This window comes from Streptopelia decaocto, assembly GCF_964273445.1.
Source record: "Streptopelia decaocto genome assembly, chromosome: 3".
Taxonomy (NCBI): Eukaryota; Metazoa; Chordata; class Aves; order Columbiformes; family Columbidae; genus Streptopelia; species Streptopelia decaocto.
Genome location: NC_138656.1, coordinates 30,615,971 through 30,640,223, shown reverse-complemented (window position 1 = coordinate 30,640,223; position 24,253 = coordinate 30,615,971). Strand labels below are relative to the sequence as shown.

The following is a 24,253-nucleotide window of genomic DNA, read 5'->3' as shown; positions in this document are numbered from 1 at the left end:
GTAAGTGATCAAAATCTGTGTGCTGTGCAGTGTTACGGAGTGGTATTGTTGACGCGGGTTAAGTTAACCTCTATTTTAAACAGCTGCACACATTGAAGTCTTGCTGTTAATTTATGTTGCCCTCACTTGAACCTTTCCTGAAGTTTGTGCCTTGAGGTGTGATGGAGTTCCAGAAGGCAATCGATTCTGCTGGACTGCCTGCCTGCCCAGCTTGTTGTGAGGTTCAGATTAATTTATAAAAGTGGTGTGTGACATCAAGAGTACAGTCAGTTGGGTAATGAATATTACCAGTGGAAACCTTCTAGTCTTCTTTATGCAGAACCTTTCTGTGTATAAAGACAAACTAAGCAAAGGAAAAATCCCTTCAGTCCTGATTTGTCTGACGCAGAGGAAATACTGGCATTTTCAGACTTTTATACCATCAAGTAGCAGTAAGAAAAGCTTTATACTGCAAGTGAATCTGTTCTTTCTCCTTCCAGGTGTGAGTCTGGCCAGGGAAGGAAAGGAAAGAAACTTATTCTGATTTAATTGTAGAGTTAGCTCTGTATTTATCTCACGCTTCTTGGTTTGGTTTGGCTTGGTTTTGGTTTTGTTTTCCTTGAGGACGAGAATTGCGGGGACAGAGCTGCTATCCCCATAAATTTTTCAATATTGGATCAGACGAGCTGTGGTTTGTGGGTAAGTCTGTTAGGTTGAAGTCTGTTAGGACCCCAGAATCTGTACAGTTAATGTAAATCTTTCCTTGGCATAGTCACTTTGTCTAAAATGGGGAATGCATTCTAGAAAAGGGCCTTGTTTTGGCAATTTTACCTGCAGCAGAATACAAAGGTGGAATAATGCAAACAAAGCAGTATTCATTAGCACTTACAGATGACCTCACCCACCGCTTTTATATTATTCTATGGATATTATTAAACTTCAGTGTACCTCAGTAAAAGCATCTGGACATTTATAGGTGGGCAAGCAGAGAAGCAGACTGGTTGCAGTAACTTGCTTGAATGTATGAACTCAGCAGAAGAGCTGCAAGTAAAGCTCAGTAAGTCTGACTTGCAGTTTTCTGCAAAGTCTGTGAAACTAAAATACATTTTGGTTTAAGTATCTGCTTTTTACAGTGAGTGTTTCATATTTTTTTTTTCCAATCAGTAGTCAAGAGGAACTCAGAGGTATTTACCTTGAACCTCCACTAGGTCAAAGGAAAAAAGATGGTGTTATCTTTTCAGCTCTAATGGCCAGATGTTTAGTCTGAGTTTGACCAGGATTTGGCATAGTTTTCCCTCTAGGTCTATTTGTGATTGTATTTTCTTTCTGTACACTCAACAATGTAGATACCTGATTTTACCAATGCTTAAGTAGAAATAATTGTAAGCAAAAATGATTTATTTAAAAATAGAATGAGAACTATTAATATTTTTTGGACGTACTTTACCTGGTAGTAGACTTGAGTTGACAAACGATATGTTAATTATATTTGCTTTAAATGGAGTATTATAATGCTAAAAAGGAGAGAAACAGTGTCACAAACCTAGACCGGATGATCTTTCCTTAGCAAGAGTAATGTTCTGTTATTTTACTGTTAAGCTCTGTATTGCTGATTGAAGCACTCTCCCAAGGCTTCTGCCAAGCTCCACGTTGTTCGTGTGATAGGGAGGATTTGGTTATGGTCGAACAAGTCTGAAAAATGGTAAACTGACGGCAAATCTGGGATCATGGTTGGCAGGGCAGCTTTTGTGGTCACGTGCTTTTATTTGATGTGGTTCCTCATGTCTTCTGTGCCAAATAGTGTAATGTACTAAAGTGATGAAACTGCAAAAGAGAAAAAAAAAGTCAACTATTTACTTCAGCAACAAAGGAGAAGGAGAGCCAGGAAGGAGATCAAAGCCCATAACATGAGTCTCAAAAGAGGGGAAAAAAGAGCAAAAAGAAGGGAATTTCTTTCCACGTGCTTCAGGCTACTCTTACTTACAGCCATCATGAGTAATAAACCCTTGAAGTGCCCGTGAAGGTCTGAAACGTGCTTCAGTTTCAAAATAAGGGAGGTGAAAACTTAGAGAACTAAGGAGGGTGTTTCCTGGTAAAAGCAAGGGCTACAGTCTATGAAGTCTGAAGTCGTCTGTCCATCACCAGTACATAGATTTGAACATGTTTTAACATTGGCCATGCTGAGAGAAAAGCTTTTAGTTATTAAATAGTGGTATAAAAAGTCTTTCCATGCAGAGGCAAGTTTTTTGTTTATTTACATTTTCAAAGCTGGACAAATCTTCAACTGCCTCGTTCAAGATCATTGAAATTGTCATTTCCCTATCTTATGTGGATTTTGCAGAATGAATAGATTGGATTAGGAACATTGTTGAGTGCAGTTGGTATAATGTACTGCTTCCTTTTGGTATAAAGCTCTTCAATGCTACATTCACACTGTATACAGGGATAAGTATGATTCTTCTTACAGTGCTTGGCTCCCTTCCAAAATACATGTATTTTACTCTTACCTCACTTGGAGCAAAAATGACTGCCATTGTGCAAGGTACCTCATTTTAAGAGCCTGAAACTTTTCCTTAGATCTTCTTTTCTTTGTGATACTTCTTTCAAATAAAAGCTTATGCATCTTTGGAGATGGGGAACGGTACCACGCAAACACACACACACCAAAAAAAAAATATATATATATATATATATATAAAAAAGTATATATATATATAAAAGTGTATATATATATAAGTATATATATATATAAAAAACAAGAGAGAGCACAAAATATATAGACAGTAATACATGTGTATGGATGCTTAACTGTAGTACCATAACGTGTGTTAGTACATGACTTTATAAACTGTGACATTTTATTCTTGCGGGACCCTGCAAGATGAGGGTAGTCTGAACAAAATTCTCATTTTCCAGACTCAGCCTAAAAGCTCTTCCCAGTATCCAATCGAAATCTCCTCTTGCACAACTTGAGGCTGTGTCCTCTCTGCCTGTTCTTCTCTAGTGAAGTGGTGTTTTTAAGGAAGAGGAAATATAACTGGTTTTTTACACATAAATACTCAATAACAAAACCAGTCACTTCTGTAAACCTGTGAATTAATACTATGCCCCCTTTTTTAAGGATCATTTATTGAGAAAGGCATTTTGTATGCAGGCCTGAATAAATAGATCCATACAGGGGCAGACAGAGGAAGTCACTTGCAATGTAAACATGGTCCAGCTATGCTCTCTGCACTTGTATTTCCATGTGCCACGGAACAGAACTGCTGTTAGTGCAGGCTGGCCACTGCTCTTGTTGACTTCAGTACTCAGTCTGTCACAAAATCCGTTTTAATTCACAGATGATGGATCAGAAACACATTGTGTCTGATGCTCTGGAAACCCAGGAAGGCAGGAACTTGCTGCAAATGTCCCTGGTCCATCTTAAAAAGTCCCTGGTCCATCTTAAAATGAGGTGTATGAAGTTGGTTTGCAGTGTCAAGTAGGTTTGAAGTAACAGTAAGTAAATGCTGAGTCCAACAGATCTTTGTGTTTCAAAGTGTTAATGCAACCTTATCTCATAGATAGGTAGATCTACCATGTATTTATCTTCATCCAGTACTGGTCGTAATGAAATAGCATCCACTAAGACTGTTGTTTCATGAATTACGATAAATTATAGAAAGCCATAGCAGAATCTCTTAGAATTTTAGCATTTAAAGAACAGCAGGTTACTGACAAAAAAATGTGTAGAAATCAAACACAATTAAATTGGTTGTGCTGAAACTAGGCTTACTCTGGTAGCTATAGGGTAGCAATATTACTTAATTTGTCTGTGTTTAAAAGCAAAATAACTTTCTCATCATATCTTTTGTTGTTTGTTTTTGTCATCTTGATACAATGGATGCCACCAAACCTGATAGTGTGATGTTGTAGTTGTTTTTGTTCCTGGGTATAAAAATGTGTTATATTTATGAGTGTATAACAGTGATACCGAAAAAGAAGGCTTGATCAGAAACAGAGGTAAGATCTGTCTTCCAAGAATCCTGAATGCCTGGAAAACAGGTCTGACATGCAGGAATCTTCATCTTACACTGGTAGAATCTCTTGGCAAATAGAATTTCCTTGACTGTAAAAGGATACTTGTGGCATTTTTCTTTTTCTTCTCCTTTTCTTTTGATTAGGCTTTGAGGCACCTCAAAAAGCAGCATTAGATACTGAGCTGCATGCTGAAATTCCCTTGCTTTATTTTCTCCATTTCACTTATTTCCTTGCATCTTTTACCGGTCCTTCATGTTTGACTTTGAGTAAGTCACTTTTTTCTTCAGCTGCAGATTTATTACGTTTGTTATAGCTTCTTGCTTTTTCTTATTGTGAGATACTGCAAGTATGTTCCTTTGGTATGACAGAGACATAGTACAGCATAGTCAAATCAAACTCTGAGCAATAGATTCCTTACATGTTTAAAAATAAAAGACAAATATCAGTTTCATAGCGCAGATGAACCTTAACTGCTGAATGTTCATAGGAAGTTTTGAGATGGTTAGAGGCAAGGTCCTGTGCAAATGCAATGTTGTATTAAACAATTTAATAAGCAGATTCGCTGACCCAATATAGGGAACAAAGATGCCTGTCCACTCTTAATTTTCCCTACCCATAATTATTTCTACAGAACATAAATTACATATTGTAGAGCTTTATTCTGTTTTCAGAAGATAATTATACCTGAAATTCCAGCCTTCTTTCTGTGGAGGGACGTTTTTGTCAGAAACCACACCTTGTAGCAGTCTGTTTTTCATTAGAGAAGGGTTAAATTCCTGTTTATGTCAACAAGTTTTTATGGATTGACTATTTTCAAAAGATGGATGCAGGTAAAATGGGTAGCCCTTATTCACAAATCATAATAATTCAGTCTGGAAGATGCGTTGGAAGCCAGTGATACAGGAGTAGAAGCTTTTTTGCATGTGAAATCTGTTTAAGATTACTCTTAATTTCATGCCTGCTATTGCAACTGAGAGAGGAGCCTGTAATTCCTGTTGTAGTCATTTGAGCATCTCCAGTGATACCTCCATGCTGAGGAGGAACTTGGACTTGGTTGCAAATGAGGCAAAGCAGGATGCAAAATGGTCAGTACCATTTGCTCTGTGTGTGAGATTAAACTGGAAGCCAGGGTCTTAAAGTAAGGTTCACAACCCACTTGTAGTGTATCAGGAGGGACAAGTCTTTCATTCCGTAACATTAAAGACTCATGGACCCAGTATACTTTCAATTTCCTAAGGGCAAACTACTGTTTCAGAAATGTTCCAATTTAGTAATAATCTAATAGTCACGCTTCACTGCTTTTAACATCCACAAGTAGCAAAAGCATATTCCCATGTGAGTAATTTTAGTCAGGGAATAGCAGCAAGGAAACTGAATTCTGTTTTTTTTAAAAAATCCTATTCAGGTCTTACTTCTGCTGGAAAAGTTTGTTTGGTTTTTTTTTTTAGCTGTGGAGTACTCAGGGCTATTTTTTTTTTTTTTACATCGTTGCATATGCAAAATCCAGACCTGCAGAACTGTTCCATGTGGTGAACAGTCTGCTGAACCCAGACTGTTTTGCCTGAGTAGCAGATTTCCATATACCTCGTTATGAGTTTGGGTTTTTTGATTTGTGTAGTCTCTGTTCCTTCAAAGGGATGTATGGCTGTAGGCCTGTATGCCGATCAAAGTGATCTCTTATCAGTACTGAGGAAAATACAAGGGCAGGTCCTGTTGGAGAATAAGAGCCTTATTTTGCAGAGAACTTTCTTTCCAGCAGCTTTTTCATGGAAACAGCACGTAAACAAACAGAAGACCACGAAGTAATGTAGCTTTTGAAGCTCTTTAATTGTACCTAACAAGGTTCTGGATGTTTAGTGAATGATGTAAGCCACAGTGTGTAATGCAAATCCATTCATATCCCTTTTGAACGGTAAAAGACTGTAAGAAATATTTAGGTCAGTGCTGCTAAAAGAAAGTAGCATGGACTCTAGGTGGTTGTTGCCATATACAACCTGATTTAAATAGAAAGTGCCACATCTTTCCACACCAAAAAAGCCATTCTCCTCAGCAACAGCAGGTGTACTTCAGTCTTCCGTTGTATGACAAAGACAATTGATTAAGGTGCCTAAATACATCTCTGAAGTTATCTTATGTCTGTGGATTCCTAGTGCTCAGATTTCCAGTCTGTGCATGGACAGAATTAGTATCTTTGTTCATATTGTTTCTGGGAATGAACGAAATCATAGAATCAGGGAATATAATCACAAAGCAGTGTGGACTGGAGGGAACGTCTGGAATTAACTGGCCAAGCCCCACCTCAGAGCAGGACCAGCTGAGATGAGCGTGCTCATGGCAGTTGTTTGGCTGAGCTTTGAGCACCTCCAAGGATGGAGATTCCCCAGCCCCTCTGGGTCTGTCTTCCAGCATTTGATTGCTCTCATTGTGAAAATGTTTTTCCTAATACATAACCAGAACTTTCTTTGTTGTAACATGTCTGCATTGCCTTTCATCCTATCACTGTGCACTTCAGAGAAGACTGTGGCTCCATCTTCTCTATTTTTTTCCCCTAGATAACTGAAGGCATCAATATGTCTTCGATAACAATATGCCTTCAGCTCCCCTCTTTGAACTGCCCCCCTCCCCAATATTTTGTTAATACCGAACAAACAGGTTTCTTTGAGCATCTCCCATTACATACTGTACCTGATAATTGTTCCGGCCCACTGCCCCCTTGATCTAGTAGGTTAACATCTGTGTTGTATTGGGAGACCTAAAACTGGAGTAGGTGGCACAGCTGACAAGTGCATCTGGCCATCTGTTCCTCCTCACTCCAAAGTATTTTGCTTATTCTTAGCTGGTTTGACTGAAGGTGGCTTTTTGAATAATTCAAAACTCAAAGTCCTCTTCTCCCACAATAGCAAGATACCTTAACTACAGTGCTCCACATCTTATTGATGAGGGCTAGGAAACAGAACTGCTTGCAATGAAGAAGCTATTTCATGAGAGAATGCTTTGCATTAGTGATACTCTTGATTAGAATAGTTTAATTACAGTGGGTCGTGCTATAACTTGTTTCTATAGATGGTACCACTCAATACTTTTTATATTGCCACAGTATATAATACACTTGCTCGTCATGTTCCTCTGACTTTAAGCGTAGGGAAAGAGGACAGTGTAGAAATCACTTTCAAATCCCAGGACCTGTACGTGTAATGTACTGTTAAATTAACTTCTATTTCTAGTGCGCTTGGAGGATCATCTGCCCTTCATATTCCAGCCTTTCCTGGTGGTGGTTGTCTTATCGACTATGTACCCCAAGTATGCCAGCTGCTAACAAATAAGGTAAGTTAGTAAAGACAGCTCAATTCTCCTCTTATTTGCTGTTCTGTATTGCAGTAACACACTATAGCATTTCCGTAGACATAGTTTTTCTTCTACCAGGTAGGCCAAGCAAGGTGTGCTTGAGGTGAACTATACAAGGAGTAACTTATTGATAGGAGGTGAGCATCTGTGCAGGGCACTGAATGTAATGACTCTTCAAGGTAAACAAGTCTGTTTGGGATCAGATCTTGTAGTAGATTTTTCTTATTGTGATGACTTAAGATTTCAGATAAGATGTTGTTGCATCATACAGCACTGAATTGTAGCGTACTATTATGCTAGTAAATACAGATGTGCAGTTTGCATATTATTTTTCCAGTTGGAAGTTCTCATACCATAGTCATCATTGTAGGTTTTGAGTACTTACTCGGTGATTTCCTTCTCAGATGTTTCATCCAAATGAACGGAATCAGTAGTCTATTTGAATGTTTATATAGTAAGAGCTATTTAAGGCTGCTGAAAAGGTTGTATTCCGGTTAGTTTACTGTTTAAACAAAAAAGAGCAAGTATAGTATTTTGAAAGCTTCTCCATTATTTACGTGTAATTTTCTAAAGAAAGCTATGGGGTTAACATCCAGGAATCTGCATATTACAGACCTCCTATTTGTATATTATTTTTACCTTCAATTGTCCAAATGAGGAAAATAGTTTTATCTTTTAGAAAAAGTTCTTCAAGATGTATTTCTATATTTATATTGGAATCTATCTTTAGAGTTGTTTTTGTTGTGGTTTTCTGTAAAAAATACTTTCTGTTTTTAAAATCTGCAAGTACACAGGACTGTTTTTATCCTTTCTTAAACAAAGTCCCTTAAGCAAACTTATATGTTTTCCTTTTCCCAAAATAATATTTCAGATCCTACACAAAGCCTTCAAAATAATCATAGGTTTTTTTATAAAATGAAATCTCAATTTATAAATAGAATTTAACTTTAAGGGGTACAAGATAGCTCTCAGCAATGATTGTATCAAGGCTTTTTCAAAAAATTTAGCAAAAGTATTTCCCAGCCAAGGAATTCTAGTATTAGGAAAAAAAAAAAAAAAAATTCTTCCTGTTGTGTTCAGTGGGAAAAAAACATTTCTAAGATGTTAATTTTTGTTCTGGAAGGCGAAGGGATTTACGTTGGGAATCACATATGGAACCATACTGTAATTACTTGAAGTTACCAGTTGTAAACCAGATGCTCCTGCAGCCTGACAGCACACGCGTTGTGTCTGCTGCAGGTCAAACCCTGTTCACGCTGTTCTGCTAAGTAATCCCATTCAAATCAATAAGAAAACATACACGGTGCAAGGAGAATTTTGCCGTAAGTCTTCCAAGTTTAACATTGTTGGATTTCGTCTGTGCCAGAATGGAAGTCTTTCAAAACCCAGAATGCCTCAGAAATTGATGCTCACAGTTGAGTAGGTGGCTCCCTGAGTCAGCATGAAACCACTGAGAGAGCTTAGTGTTAAGAAGATTTTGTTGGAGGTGTAGTCTTCAGAAAACACCTGAGATCAGTTGTGAAATACATATTTTTTTCTTTTATAACCAGAATGTTATTTTGACACTGAACCAACTGTGAGTTTAGGTAATGATGATTTGCCTGTCGCAGCTTCCTGCTCAAATTTCAACAAGCTAAGGTCATGCATTTCTTCACTCTTTGTCTTGTGCAGTTAAACAGGGGCTTCAGTACGTTGTGAATGACTGAGTTTCTCTCAGAAGAGAGTGAAGAGATTTCTTTGCAAGATTTTCTGTGTGCAAGATCCACTGTTTGTTCTAAAGGCATTTTAGGATTCTTTAGAGAATTCATGTGAGCTAAATGTAGAACTCAGAACTTCTACCATGTCAAACATAAACCTTCCTTAACAAGGAATATATAACAAATCAGGAACATTGGATATTTTTATCTTTTTATAGCTCTAGAGTTGTTTCTTTCTTTCTTTTTCAAGGTACAATATGTTATTCAGGGATACCATAAGAGAAGAGAGTATATCGCAGCTTTCCTGAGTCACTTTGGAACGTAAGTTTCCTTTTGATGCATTATTTTCTGTAGCATGGGGGAAAGTGTCGTTTGCTGCACGTGATCTTTGGTTGTGTGACTGCTGTCCACTGGATGAGATGAAATCTGGTTAAATCCTGACTTGAGTGAGGGTCCCAGAGCCGATGCAACAGCAATTGCCGGACCAGCAGCGCTTTACCTCGTTCTGGGGAGGGGTTTTCTTCTTCCGAGTGGTGATGCCAAATGATGTGGGTATTCGGGAGCCCTTCAACTCTCAGGTCCATCGAGTGAGGGTAGGAAGACAGGGATACCCTGGGTGCATCCAGAATTTTATACAGCTGTAGATAGGTAACGATAGCTTGAATTGGACATATGAGTAGATAGTCAATGCAAGCGCAATTCTTATTAAAACGAGAGTTCCTTTTCTTCTGACAAAACTACAGTATAGAGATGGCCTGAGTGTGCCTATGATTTTATTTCACTTATGAAGTGGTTCATGGGTCCTGATACTGCTTGAGACTTTCAGAGAATACCGACTCCTGATGGTTGAAACTTTTAAGCCGTCTGCTGAACAAGTCTTCTGTATTTAATTCTTTGTATGTTCTAGCAGTTTGCTTTTTTAATATACACTCTTTTGAATTTTCAAATTTAAACTCTAAGCCTGTGCATTTTCAATTTTACTCTATCATTTACTACAGAGTCAATATCTTAATCTGAGTAATATACAGGGAGTTTATGTATGTACAGTTTTTATCAATTTAGTACTGCACATGCATTAGTGGGTCTCCTTTCATTCTAAAGTACATTTATATAAACTGAATGTGGCCTTTTCTTCAGGTAAGAAGCAAACTCCAATAGCACAGCATGAATAAGATTATTATGATTAAAAGTTGAGTTTTCATTTAGCAAGAGAATTGTAATTGTTAATAAATAAAGCAAATACTGGAATTTTCTGAATAAACTAAAAAAAAAACAGTCCTTGTAATAAAGAATTTACATATTCATCGTTCAGTATTAGAATGAATGGTAGGTAAAAGTGGTATTAATTTTTTGGTGTTTTTTGTTGACAGTGGTGTGGTGGAATATGATGCAGAAGGCTTCACAAAGCTTACTCTGTTGCTGATGTGGAAAGATTTTTGCTTCCTTGTTCACAGTGAGTAACTCTTTGCCTCAGGCATAAATGTCTATCCTCTTGAAGATACAAGTTCAAAAGGGAAAAAATACAATTACAGGAAACAGTTTAAAAGTTTTATCTATTTTTATCCAGTGCTTAATGTATTTTTGATGTGACCATGACACTTTGAAAACACAAAATCCTGATTGTATTTGGAAAAAGGGAGAGGACCCACATCGGTAATGTACTGCCTGCTTTATAGAACACCAAAGTGTCCTGGGAAGGTTCTCTGGTAATTTGACTCAAGATTAAGTACACAGTTGTAACTCATCCTTTCAAAAGTGTCAGTAATGAGGACCAATATTATACATAAGCTGGGAATACCTAAAATCTTCTGTAATTGTCAGTAATGAATGCACTGATAGTGTAATAGTAAAGACGCTGTAATGTAGGTAAAACATATTAAATGAGAACTAATACCATACTGTCATTAGGAGATAGAATTCCTAGACTGAAACTGTGTAGGCAAAACCGTCTAACAGTTTGCTACATCATGTAGCTAGATTTACTGTCATTTGAAATTTTTGAACCAAGATTGTATTACTTTCAAAGAGACATTGTTAAATAAATACATAGGTATTACTTTGTATAGAAATGAGTAAGTGTGGCTTTGTTACTGCCTTATACATGTTAATGTAAGTAAAAATTATTATCTTTCCCTATGGTAAGCTGAAATTCACACGTATCAAAAGTATTTTGGTCTGGGGAAATTCAGTCTTTTTACCCTATATTTTTGATTGTTACACTTGTATTTGTTTAAAATAATTACAGTGTGGTCTGGGCAGCTGCAACATTGGTGTTTATTAACGCTGTAGCACTGGAATATTTCAGAGTACGTCATTTTTGATTGTGGGCTAGCTTTTCATGTGGAAAACTAATGATGTCTTAATGACACCATAGAAATTTGTCCCAGAGGTTTAAAGCAAGAAGTGAGCATAGCCATTGTTCCGAGAAGTCCTTCACCCTGTGCTGTATCAGAGATCATAAAAATGGTCTTACTGATCCTTTTTTATCACCTAGAATTTCCAGACAGTAATGACAATAAGAGGTCTAAAAAACTCAAGCTTGAAATTTAGAAGCTTCCATCGTATTAGTCTGATTTACATTGGGGGGTGGAACTGAATATTTTTGGAAAAATTGTCCTTATTACACCTTTACTTATCTTCAGCTGCAGTTGAGAATTGATCACTGGGCGATTGTCTTCTATGAGATGATGCTTCTACAACTGTCTTGAAGATTTCCTACCTTTCTTAGTCCTGAATATGTTTGATTTAATTTTATCAGTGGTAAAATTCCTGTCAGTTTTAGTTTTGCTGTGGGATAATACAACATAATAGTTACTGAAGCAGTTAAATTTGAGGGGGATCAAAATTCAAATTTCTGTTAAATAACAGAGTATGTTTTAACTGGGTAATATTCATAGTGCTCAGTTTAACTGGCACGAAAGCTACAATTATAGCTGAATAGTTTATCACTATGTATTAACCCTGTGGCCTTAGAAATGATACAGTGGCTTAGCTGTGTAAGCTGTTGCATCACCCGCTTGTTGAACAGTCCAGTCCAAAAACATTTATGTTTTATGCACTGAAGGATATTGCAATGAAAGGACCGAAACCTGCACTTCATTTCCTGAGTGAAGTAATGTAGGCTTTCATCTCTGAACCACTGACATAACTATGCATATTATGGTTGAATATTTAGCAAGCATCTAATAAAATGTCTGGGAGAAATAGCTGTAAGTTGAAAACAGTTCTCATTTATATATTTACTATAGTATGTAGACAAAGTATTCAGAGCAGAATAAATAGGTCAGCATACAGCAAACACCACAGCAAATCAAATTAAAGGAAACATAGTAAATTTTACTGCCATCTTAATTTTGGTTAAGATTTTAGGTTTAATTAAAATTGTGAGATATATAAACCCTAATGTGAGTTTTATTTCCTTTAAAAGATGCATTCAGAGATTTCAAAATAACTTTGGGTTTTGGTTTTTTTTTTGCAACTATTTGTGTTCAGAGTTACATACTTGTTTTGAAACTAGTGAGCAAAACACATTAGACGTAAAGTGAAATTAGAATAGTTTTATTGAGTAAACTGAATTAAAGATGAGGAGAGAAACGGGAAAGTAGTTCTAGATTACCAAAGCCCAGTAAGCTCAGAACAATTTCACTTGTTAAAAAAATGATTTGTGTAATAGTTACAGAATGAAGAGCAAAGTCTACCCATTCTAACTTAAAACACAGGAGAGCTACCTAATTGCAAACTTAATCATTAGATTAATGTGGCTGCTGGTTATTACATGAGATCAAAGAGCAGTCAAAGGAACTGTTGCTTTAGTGGTTTAGTTCTAAAAATTGATCAAGTGCCTTTCAAATATATGACAGAAGAAATAAACATTCAGAGAAGTTTGTGCATCCACATGGAAGAGGAAATCGTTAATCAGGCTTAGTGCTTTTGATATTAATACTGCTTATGAGCAGGTCACACCATGAAGCTTTGTAAGTAAACTTCAATATACTGCTGATTTTTTTCGCTTCTCATTTATAAATCATGTATGTTTAGTTTTTGGAGAGAGAGATTTCTTCTTATTCTTGTTCCTGCATATATTCTGTGTATTTATGTCGTATATAAATATGAACACAAGTTACATTACCTGTGCACAATTAACAATTAAGTAGCCTTATTGATATGGCCACAAGAATAAGACTCCAAAACAACCTGTATATAGACTTTTTAAAGATTATTTTTTATCTTATAAGGTTTTTAGGTTACCAGCACAAAGGAGATGGACAGAAGTTGGACTGGTTGCAATAGTATGTGAAACACTGCTTGTGTTAGTGGGTATTTAAGACATCTTGAAAAGGACAGATATTAAACTAAAAAAGGTTTTGTTTCTTTGAACAATATTTCAGGGGATGGAGAATGCTGGAAGCTTCCAGCATTTGTATCTTAAGCTTGTATGGGACCTCAGACTTAAGTTAAGTTGATGGGAACACGTGCTGCCACTGACCTTGGCTTAGCCAACTATGAGGGCTTTCAGCTTCTGTCTTGGATAATACCAGTGACCCAGGAGGTCCAAAGTGCTGGTCATATAAAAGCTAAGATGTAATTAACAAGCTTTCTTGTTATGGGAGTGCCAACTGAAATAGCTTTATGTCCACCCTCTTACCCACCTGTGCAGGTATGTGGTTACCTCTGTCAGAGAATACATCAGAAATAGGCAGCATCTCAGCAAGAAGGAGGTTTCTACACAGGAGAGAGAAGCAAGCAAAGAGGTAGAGCATTAACTGGGTTGTAGGAGGTTATACCTGTATCAGGCTTTGGGCAGACACCTGTTTCTGGCTTCAGGGTTTTTTGGTGAAGCTGTGTGAGGAGCAGGTGAAGTCACTGAGTTTGTTCAGCCTGGAGAAGAGGAGACTGAGGGGAGACCTCATGGCAGCTACAGCTTCCTCACAAGGGGAGGAGGAAGAGCAGGTGCCGAACTCTTCTCTTTAGTGACCAATGACAGAACCCAAGGGAATTGCAGGAAGATGTGCCAGGGGAGGTTTAGGTTGGACATGAGGAAAAGGCTCTTCCCCCAGAGGGTGGTGGACACTGGAACAGGCTCCCCAGGGAGGTGTCACGGCCCCAAGCCTGACAGTGTTTAAGAAGAGACTGGACAAGCCCTCAGACACATGGTGTGAACTGTTGGGTTGTCCTGTGCAGGGACAGGAGTTGGACTCGATGATCCTTGTGGGTCCCTTCCAATTCAGGACATTCTATGATTCTATGAAGTCATCAGTGCCAGTTTCTCATGCATTCCTGTTCGGTTATTGCTACCTGCACTTGTCAGCAGATCAATTTGTGCCAATGCAGTCAACTTAACATGGTTTGAATTGATGGCTTGAGCTAACAGTTGGGGGTTGCTCACATTAACCTCTTTTGGGTCTGGATTAGCACATCTGTCCACAGCCTCAGAAAGCAGCTTGGAAAATAAAGACACACAGAGTTGCTGGTAGCCATGTTTGTCAGATGGAGCTTGGGAGAACAGGCAAAAATAGGGTATTTTGGAAAAGAATTAATAGCTGAGAAGACAAATTTACACTACTGTGTAAAGAAAGTGCAGTTTATTCCAGTTGTGTTCAGAAAAAGAGGAATGTATGCTCACTTACTGTAAATAAACACAATTGTGTTGAAGAAGTAATTTGTTCTGTCAGTTCCCTTTCCAAGCAGAATTAACTGATTAGGCTTCAGATATTGTTTTAATCATTCTGTAGAGCAATAATAATCTTTAGAATTTAGGTAAGTATTAATTTTTTCAGGCACCCAGTGTAGTTTAACATGTCACCTTCCCTTTAAAGAAGATTGCCTCACCTCTGGAAAGTCAACAGAATGGAGTTAATGAACGTTCGCCAGCTCCTTCATCTACTCCTCCTGCAGCTGTTTAAATAAACAAGTTAGACTTTGTGGTAGTAAATGGCTAGCAAGGAGGTTTGGTACAGTCCTAAGTGGAAGATTTTTTTCCTAGGTGAACGTGCGTTAGATCGCTTAGTGTTTGCTATTTGGGTGTAGGAGAGCTTATGTGAGAAGGCAAACATATTTTCCTTCATCTAAGCTTGTATTTGTTGCTGGTTTTGAAATAGCTTTTGCTGATTCGTATTTGAAAAATCACATGCCAACCACAATAACTTCACAGTCACAGAGATAATAAAAATGTTTAAGAAATATTTATCTGAGCAATTTGGAACCCAGAATATGAGACTGTTCCATGTAAACATTCCTGTAAATATTTCAGTAAACCTTTATCTGCCTGTAGTTTTGGCCATATAGCCCTCTCTGCTACATAGGACCTATAGATCTTGTTAAATGTAGAAGTGAGAAGCAATTAGTGTTTGTTGTTCTGATGTATTTAATGCAGTTGGAATATGCTCAATGACTCCTGTGTGCTACCAGAGTATGCATAACCATCTGAGTAGGGTTAGTACGTTTAGAGATGTGGTTTTTTCAGTTTTCTGTCATGTAAGACTTGCTCACATACCTTTTAGATGCTGAAAGGAAGGCCTTCAAGAGTAGCTCCTCTTCATCAATATCAGTGCCTGACAGTCATCACAATTGACACTTAAAATTCCAGGGAAAAAATATTTAGGGGAAATTAAGATTGCATTGGCTCTGTTTCTTCAGGGAAGTTAGTCTAATTGTGAAAAAGAAGCCTCTTTAAGGGAAGGTGTGCAAAAATAAACTGTTATCTGTCCCAGTCCTTTCCTGAAAAAGGACCAAGTGTGGAGCTTTTCTCTAACAAGGTGTTTTGGCTTCCTTACACAGTGCTTTTATTTTATTCATCTCATTGTTCCTTAGATGAAAATGGGAATTCATGACTCTGTGGAAACAAAGGGAGAAGGAAAAAAGAGAGGACACAACAATGCAAATAACAAGTTATAGGAGAATGGAGCAGTGTCTGGTAGTGTCAGGAAAGCAGGATATTTCAGCAGATGTGTCGAGCAAAACAAATACATGTTTTAGGAGTCCAGTGTGAGAAGTTCAATACTGATCAAAAAAAGTCTGTGAAGATTGTATAGGGATGTCATTTTGTTCTTAAATGACAAACTGGGGATTAACAGAGCCCCAGTGATGTAAAACTGGCCAGCAGAAGTCAAAAGTTCTTCGCAACTAATGCTTGGGAGTAATTTTTTAACTGTTCAGCAAGCAGATAAATGTCTCTCATGAGGCAACTTTTTTATCTGGCTCTTAGTACTTCTAGTCTGTACCATTTATTTCTCTCAATCTGGTCTTGAAAGTTCCTAAGGACATGTTGTTCTGCCTATAGCAAAATATACCCTGAGCAGGGGGGATCTCTTCAAAACTTGGAACGTTGATTTAATCACCACAAAACAAAGCGTTATCTGACAGTTCCTGGGCAGGGAGGAGCGTATCACTGAACTGAAGTCGCTGAAAGCTGCGGGTAGGCTGTACTGCTGTAGATCAGAAAGTGCAATGGAAAAGTAGCCCAAGTCACAGGCGCACAGTTCTGCACTTAACCATACGTAGGCAGGGACTAGTCCCAGGACTCAACTGCAACATTTGGAAAATCAGTTAGCCTTCTGCTGATCATTTTTCTCCATTGCGTATTTTTATCCTTCATTTCTAAGGGAAGCTGCCAACTAGATTTATATTGAAAGCTGATAATTTAATTTTGGTCATTAAGAGTACATTAAACATCGTGTTCCTTTGATTCCATCCTGGGTATTTACATGTACGTTAGCTGAATGAGATTTACCATTTCTAGGTATTCATAATGGATGCAAGGAAATCTGAAAACAAACGTTTTCTTTTCCTCTTTTTCTGTTCCCCTGTGTTCATTTTGTAATCGTGCCACTCACAATAAACTCGTTTTAGGTTCATTTTTTGAATTTTTCTAAAGAAGGGAGAATGGACACAAGGTGATTCATAAAACTTGGTATGAACAGCAGCAAACAAGAAACAACAGTTTTGATAAGAATTAGGTTTTACAGGTGTTTTATGATGGGTTTACATGGGTGAACTGGCAAAGTAGTTTTAAGTGTCACTTTGCTGTGGGTGCTAACTTCTTAATTTCTGAGAAACACATATATGTGCCGTACCTTTAAAACCGTAGTATATTGCTGTAGATGTTAATTGATGTTCTTCCAGGAACTACAAGCACTTTAGAAAATGAACTGAAAGGCTTGTAATAACTTCTAAAATTGCACTTTTCAGAAAAGTGAACTATTGCTTTTTCTTAACTAATAGATATATCTAGAGTGCTACTACTGTGTGCCCAAGTATATGGCAGATAACCAATAAATTCTCAGAATAAGATGTTTGAGATAGGGAAGTGATATAATCCTATTTTATCCACTCTCATTTTTGGAAAAAAAAGTAATTAGGTCACAAAAAGTCATTGACAGAACTGGGACTTGAGTACAGATCATGGTGCTTTTTCATCTTACTCTGTCTTGTGTCTACATGTTTTGAAATTGTCTCACAAGGCGTTCACAGATAATTTTTCTCTAAGGTAATAACTACATTAAAGGTGTGAGATACCGCAAGTTGAAAGTTGCTCGTAGTATCAAGTAGAAAGAAAATATTTTGGTTTTACTCTGGAAAGGAGATGATGAGCATGGGTTTCACAGGGATCAGCCCTGGGTTCAGTACCAGGCAATGCTTTCAGGAAAAAAACAGGGTGATACAGAACACCATATGATTATTAGAGATATGAAATTTCTGGAAATAAGAGCTGCATCAAAGAAAGTTTTTTGGTTTGGTTTGTTTGTTTGTTTTGTGGTTTGTTTTGTTTTGTTTTTGTTTGTGTTTTAATCCTTCTTCTCTGTCTCCTTCCTCTTTCTCCCCGATGACAATTACTTTACCACCAAGTAAACTTTCGCTCAGAATGCATATGTGTCACAGCAATAGCACATGCAGGGAACTGCTGCGTGCCTTTTGTCAAACAGATAAATATCATTTACTTTGGTAAAAGATTGGTTTAAAGATGGAGCTGATCACAAAGACACTTAAGTGTCTAGATGAGGGAATGCTTAAATTGGGTTTCTGTCTCTGTTGTCACCACTTCCCCTGCCCCATTCAGCAGCAGCCCCACGTTTTCGCTAGTCCTCCTGTTGCTGATGCTTTTCCTGCAGCAGCCCGTCTTGTTGTCCATAACCCCCCTTGCCAAGTTTAACTTCAGGTGAGCTTTGACATTCATAACCCAGTCTCTGAATGCTCAGGGAGCGTCCACATCTCACGTGCTTCCTTCTTATGTTTGAGTTTTGTCAGGAGCTCCTCTTTCATTCTTGTAGGCCTCTTGGTTGACTTTCTGCTCATTAGGATAGACCATTTTTGAGTTTGGAGGAGGTTATGACAAAGCCCTCTTCTCTCTAGGACCATTGTCCCATAGGATTCTTCCATGGGAGAAGCAAGATTCCTGAACAACCCAGTGTCTGCTCCCTGAAGCTTAGGGTTGTGATCCTGCTATTTGTCTTGCTTCATCCCCAAATGGAGTATTCACAAGAGAGCACTAAAAATGACAAGTAGTCTAGAAAGCATGGCGTAAAAGCATGTGTTCCTCAAACTAGTTCTTTAGGTCATGAAAAGACACTAGAGAGCTAAGTGAAAGGTGGCTTCAAGGGCAAAAGGGATAAATTATGACATTTTGGAGTGGGAAGAAGCCATGGGCCTATATTGCTGTAAACTAGATTATAGTTAAAAAATATTTGAAGTAGCTTAGCTGGCTGGTTGGGTTGGGCAGGATTATGCTGTGTTGTGATTTGAAAGCTGTAAGCCTGTGTGGAGCAGTGCTTGGAAGAACAGGACAGCATGTGTGTCGGCAAAGGGTCCTTCTGTGTCAGCAAAGGCTCCTCTTGACCTGCAGGATAGTGTCACACTGATCACAGATGAGAATGAAATAAATTGCTTTCCTTTCAAATCCCAGGCAATGTTTAGAACAGGAAAAATATCTCATTTGCAAGCCTCACAAGCTTAATGAAGTATCAGTGAGAGAAGCCAGTGTTTTTGCACAGCTGCTTTTCAGGTGAAAACACACTTTAAAAGTCTTCCTGTCCTGCTGGAAAGTGATGTAGAACTTCTCAGCTTTTAGCAGTGCATCTCTGTCCTGGGAAAGCAGGGGAAAAGGTTTTGCCTTTTCTCCGCCAGTAACGTGCTGTGGTCACCAGCCTGGGCCAAGAAAAGGGCACAACTTGCTTTTTACGTCTGTAACAACTGCAACTGTATTTAAAGTGTAAGCTTCAAGCAATTCAGATGGAGCAGATGCAGCTTTTAGTAGCATCAATCTCATCACCACTTAGAGAAGTTACTATAGAAACTGTTACAGCAGAAACAATAAAAGGAAATAAAAACGGAAGGGGGAGGGAACGAAGATCTTTTGAGAATTTGAAGTAAAAATAAAGCTAAATAGATGTCACTAGCTGAAGCTAGTGAGGTAAAAATAAAAAGCCTTTCTCTTAATGAAAATAATCACGGTTAAAGGAATTGGAGGAAGAAAAGAGCTGTGAGGCCATGATGGCATTTTGGGGGAGGTCAGTATAGGATTATGAGACATTCCACAGGATATTTTTCGGAAGTAGTCCAGTCTTGCTGTAGAAGTCCAAAAGAGTATGACTTAGTGTAGGTGGGTGATGACACTGCAAAGCAAGAAGACATTATAAAGCCATTTTTGAGTTAAGTTACATGACTTTTTTTTATGGTCTTTGACCACATTGCTGGAAACTGCTTGAAGAATATCTTGATTTGATCTGTTACTTAGTTCCTCTGCAAGACTAGATGAAGACTTAGATACTCTGTAGCACATGACTGTAACTTAAAGTATTTAAAATAGTTTTGTTGAATTTTTTTAAAATGCAGTTTTTATATGAAGAATGGGATACTTAAAAAGGAAGATACAGGTTACAATAAAGACATGGGATATTTTTACAACTGTATCATCTGCTTATGTTGAAAGAAAATCAAAACAACAGTATTCATCAGTCTAGTTGCCATTGGTGCCTAGACTGTATTGTAGTTCCCGTGGAATGAGAACCACAAGATACATATAGCAGTGTCATGCAGTGCTCTTCAAATAAAAACAGGTTGTATGCTCTATATTAAAAAAAAAAGCCACCTAACAAACCAAAAGAAAGAAAACTAAGTGATAAACTTATTCTAGTCTTATTGAAATCCACAAGTAAACAAATCTGCTTTCTGTAGGAATAGTTTAATCCATCACAAGGCATTGTTTCCATTCTTCAGAAATATTTAAGTGCTCTCTGAGAGTCATCACATCAGGGAAGGTGACATACTATTGGTGCAAAATCTTTTTTTATGTATAAAAAGGAGAATGAATTCTAACTTCAAATCTAGCCTGGGCTGACAGTAACTGAAAGTTATTCCTGTCCGGTTAAAAGAAGAAGGAAGAAATAAGGAAAAAATATATTAAGCATTCCTTAATGTCACAACGAACATCACCAAAGTTACTGCGAACAGGGCATTTGCCAGGACTTCTGTGAGGTGCCTCGCGTTCTGGGGGAACACATTGAACCTGGGCTAAAGAAAGGGTTTCTCAGCAGTTTTCCTCCTTTTTTGTCCCAGTTAAATTCTTCCTAATGACCTTCTAATAACCTTATCTTCTAAACATCTCAGTGGTTTCCTTTCACATTTTGAAGATTATACTTACTGACAAAGGACAAGTAGATCTTGTTTTGTTATGTGGATCAATCGTTTTACAAATGCAGTTACAGGACTGGCTCCTTAGTGAGTTCTGTTGCCAGACCCATTTCCCGGTACAAGACAAGAAACTGTGTATTTCCTATGTTCAAATACATTGTTATAATCTCAAATACTGCCATTTTTTTACAGTCACATTTCAGTGTTTATCTTCCATTCATTAATATTGTACATTCAGTTTAACTGATGCAGTTAAGAAAAAATGTGGTTGTAATTTTTCATAGTACTTGTATTTTCATAGCATTTATTTGGAAGTATTTTGCATGTAAGTAATCTTTTGCATTTACTATCAAAGTATTGACTTTATCAATGGGGTGGATATTTCCCATAGCAAGGGCAGACCTAAGACCTAATTATTTCGAAACCAGCTGTGTTTACCAACACACCCAAAGTGCCACGAGTGTCTCAGCTAGAATTCCATAAACAGATTTTCATTTCAGATTTGAAATTTTGAAATGTTGATTTCAAAATAGCATCTTCCTGCAAAGAACCTGTTTTTCTCCAGAAGGGATGTTAGCCCTAAGAGTATTTCATAAATTCGAATTCCAAGCCTGTGCTCTATTAAACTGCAGTCTCACACTAATGCCATTGATATGTTGTTTGTCATCCTTGCTCTCTCATTCTTGCAAGGCTATATCACCACACACCAAAGCAGGATAGCTGTGGCATTTAGTAATTCTGTGTTTTGAGCCAAATTCACCCTTTTTTTTGCCAGCAGAACATAGAGCAAAGGCATCCAGCACACCAGAGTTGAAGAAAGATTCACTAGGCAAAATGACCTGAAATCCTGCCCTGCAGAGGTTCCTGCCAGCTGCTACAGTCCCCAAAATGCTTGTGCCTGAATCTATTCAGGCTTCTCAGTAGGTGCAGTGACCAGTATGATCCTAAAAGGCCTTCTGTACTGGAATTTCTGTGTAAAAACTGAAGATAGCTGTTTTCCCTTGAAATTAGGTAAAGATTTTTCACCTATCATACAGACTGTCTGGAACAGCTTTCCCATAGGAGAAGTCATGTCAGAAAATATACTAGAAAATTTCCTTTTTAAATAGAGCTTGATAGATGTGTATGGAGTATTATATAATATGGTATCTCTGTTACCACTAAGTTGCGTTGTGAATTCACATGGGTCTCGTCCACATTAACACATCATGAAAGCTGCAGTTCTGCATTTGAGAAACTTTTCAGTTTAAGGCAGTGAGTTCCAATCCTCAAGTTGTTTCTGTCAGCAGTGTGACCTCAGTTGCAAGTAATGGCAAAGAGAATGTGAAATTCAGTAAACTAAAAAAAAGAACAAGCAAGAATATGATCAATATATACTAATAAGAGACAGTTCTCAAGTCTGGAATACATGTTTCCTGTTTCCATTCGTTATTTCATCAGAAGTACTTGAATGAAGAGTCAGCCCCAAGCCAAAGTTGGATGATAAGTTCGGAGTGAGTCAGGGCATTTTGGGAAGAGAACGGACAGTATCAGGCTAAGATTGTTCATTGTTCTCTGGAGATTTGGGTTTGGCACATCTTTCTTGTACCCTTCTTGTTTTTCTGGTGAAGTAATTTAAGCAAAACTTTTCACAAGTCCAGTGATCATTGCTGCTGAAGTACCAACTATGGCAGTCAACATTCGAAGGACTTGTGTTTGGCTATATAAATGATTGTCTACTATTAAGTCTCAGAAGAATTGGATCCTACAGGCTGGCACTCAGCATCAGTAGGCAAGTTGACCCTCCTTCCCTCGTTCTGTCATTCCTAGTCTGGAATCTGATATCTGCAGTCTGATAGCCTCTCAACTCATGAAGGTGCTGTGAAACAATTTTTAAAATATTTTATGGAGCTATCACCATCTCTTGTGATTATTAGAATCATCACATTGAAAAGCTCATGCAGAAATTAATATATTTTTAATCAGAGCAAGGCTTCAGTGTTGTGCAGTAAATAAATGCAGAGGGGTAGAGCCTGTCAGGTGAGGCAAACCAGACTCCTTTGGTCAGCTCTGCCCAGCCTGGGACCTGAACTGGAAAGAATGCTGTGTTTCAAGCATACCAAAGGTTAATAAGATAACCAGTATAGTATCATCCAAGCATTGAAATGGTGGGTCACATCCAGTGAGTAAATGTTGACTTCTGTGAAAACAAATATGTAGATTTGTCCATTGCCTTACAAAGGATGAATAAACCTTTTCTCTAGAATGGCAACAGTGTATGGAAAAAATTTCTAAATATTGCCATTGAAGTACTGTGAAATATTTGTATGGGCAGCATGTATTTCAAGCATGGTTTTGTTTTTCCATCTTTCGAGTGCTTAAGGGCAAGGTAAACCTGCCTTTCCTTCTGACCATTTTTCTTCAGAACCCTTATAGCAGCACTAGGATATGCTTTTGTGAAGACATCCCTTTCACATTTCATACGCTGTTGAATAAAACAGTAACATGGTAAAGATATTACTTGAGCGTAAAGACTGTTGAAAGCAACTCTAGTTGTTGACGTAAGCTTAACGAACTAGGTAACCTGTTCCAGATCTCAGTATGGGTGTTCTTTAAGAAAATGAACAATTAAGCCTTACTGATTCATTGCACAGTTTTTTAGTTATTAATGAATCAGGGTTTGGGGTCTAAGATAACTATGTTTTGAATATATGTTTGCATTAGATGCTAAGTTAAGAGAAGTAATTTGTGTGTTACTTCTTGATAGTTTCTTATGTTTCAAAAAGAGAGCAACTTCAACTATTTATAAACTGTAATTAAGTTTCTTTACAACATGACTCATTCTCAACAAGCAAGTCCTTTTTCTTTTGCTTTCTTATGAACTGTGTGGGAAAATTAGGGTTCAATCACTGAAGAGTTTACTCAATGTTTAATTGCCCAAAACAGCCCTCTAAGTTCTGCTCGTGCAGGATTTTCCCTGCACTATGGCTTTCTAAAACTTGACTTTTAAAAAATGATCTGTAAATTGTAAGATAGGAGGAAGCAGTGTTTTACTGTGGTATTGGCTTCTTTCTCCAGTCGGCTTCTTTGAGCTCCATTTATATTAATAGTGCAATGCTTAGGAAAGCCAAAGTAAGAAATCATCAGGATTAAATTACTCTTGAGTATGGAACTGAATTAGAAAGCTTTATTTTCCTGAATGAGCTAATTGTTTAAATTTTCCAAAGGAAATGTTTCTAATTCTGTGAGAGAAGGGGTAAATGGGACTTCCTCTGACATAATTTTCATTTTAAATCTGAGTTTGACAGCAAGATTTTTAACTTCATAACCAAATATTACTGCTTAACTGCATGACTTGTATAAGCTTGCTAGTTGAAGTGACTCACGTAGATGAAGTTATTTTTAGGGAGATAATTTGCACTGCTTAGAAGAGAGGAAAAAAGGGAGAGAGTCCTACTAAGAGCTAGATCCCTCATAATAGTTTACAGCGCTGGTGAACCCAGCATCCAAGCAAAAGATGACTAAGCAAGGGGTCTATTGGTACTTTCAGGAATTTACAGACATGAGTCATCGGCTTATTTTCTGCAGACATATCACCAGGGTACTTT

The 24,253-nt window shown here is 37.7% G+C and overlaps 1 protein-coding gene across 2 annotated transcripts in view; it reads left to right on the top strand.

The window, feature by feature from the left end:
* The window catches only part of BABAM2 (BRISC and BRCA1 A complex member 2), a 172,515-nt gene that overhangs the window by 122,448 nt on the left and 25,814 nt on the right, over window positions 1-24,253 (top strand). For both annotated transcript variants that reach the window (XM_082048307.1, XM_082048308.1), the window contains exons 8-10: window positions 7,224-7,323; window positions 9,292-9,362; window positions 10,412-10,494. In XM_082048307.1, coding sequence (XP_081904433.1) covers window positions 7,224-7,323; window positions 9,292-9,362; window positions 10,412-10,494 — 254 coding nt within the window. The remainder of the gene's footprint in view (window positions 1-7,223; window positions 7,324-9,291; window positions 9,363-10,411; window positions 10,495-24,253) is intronic.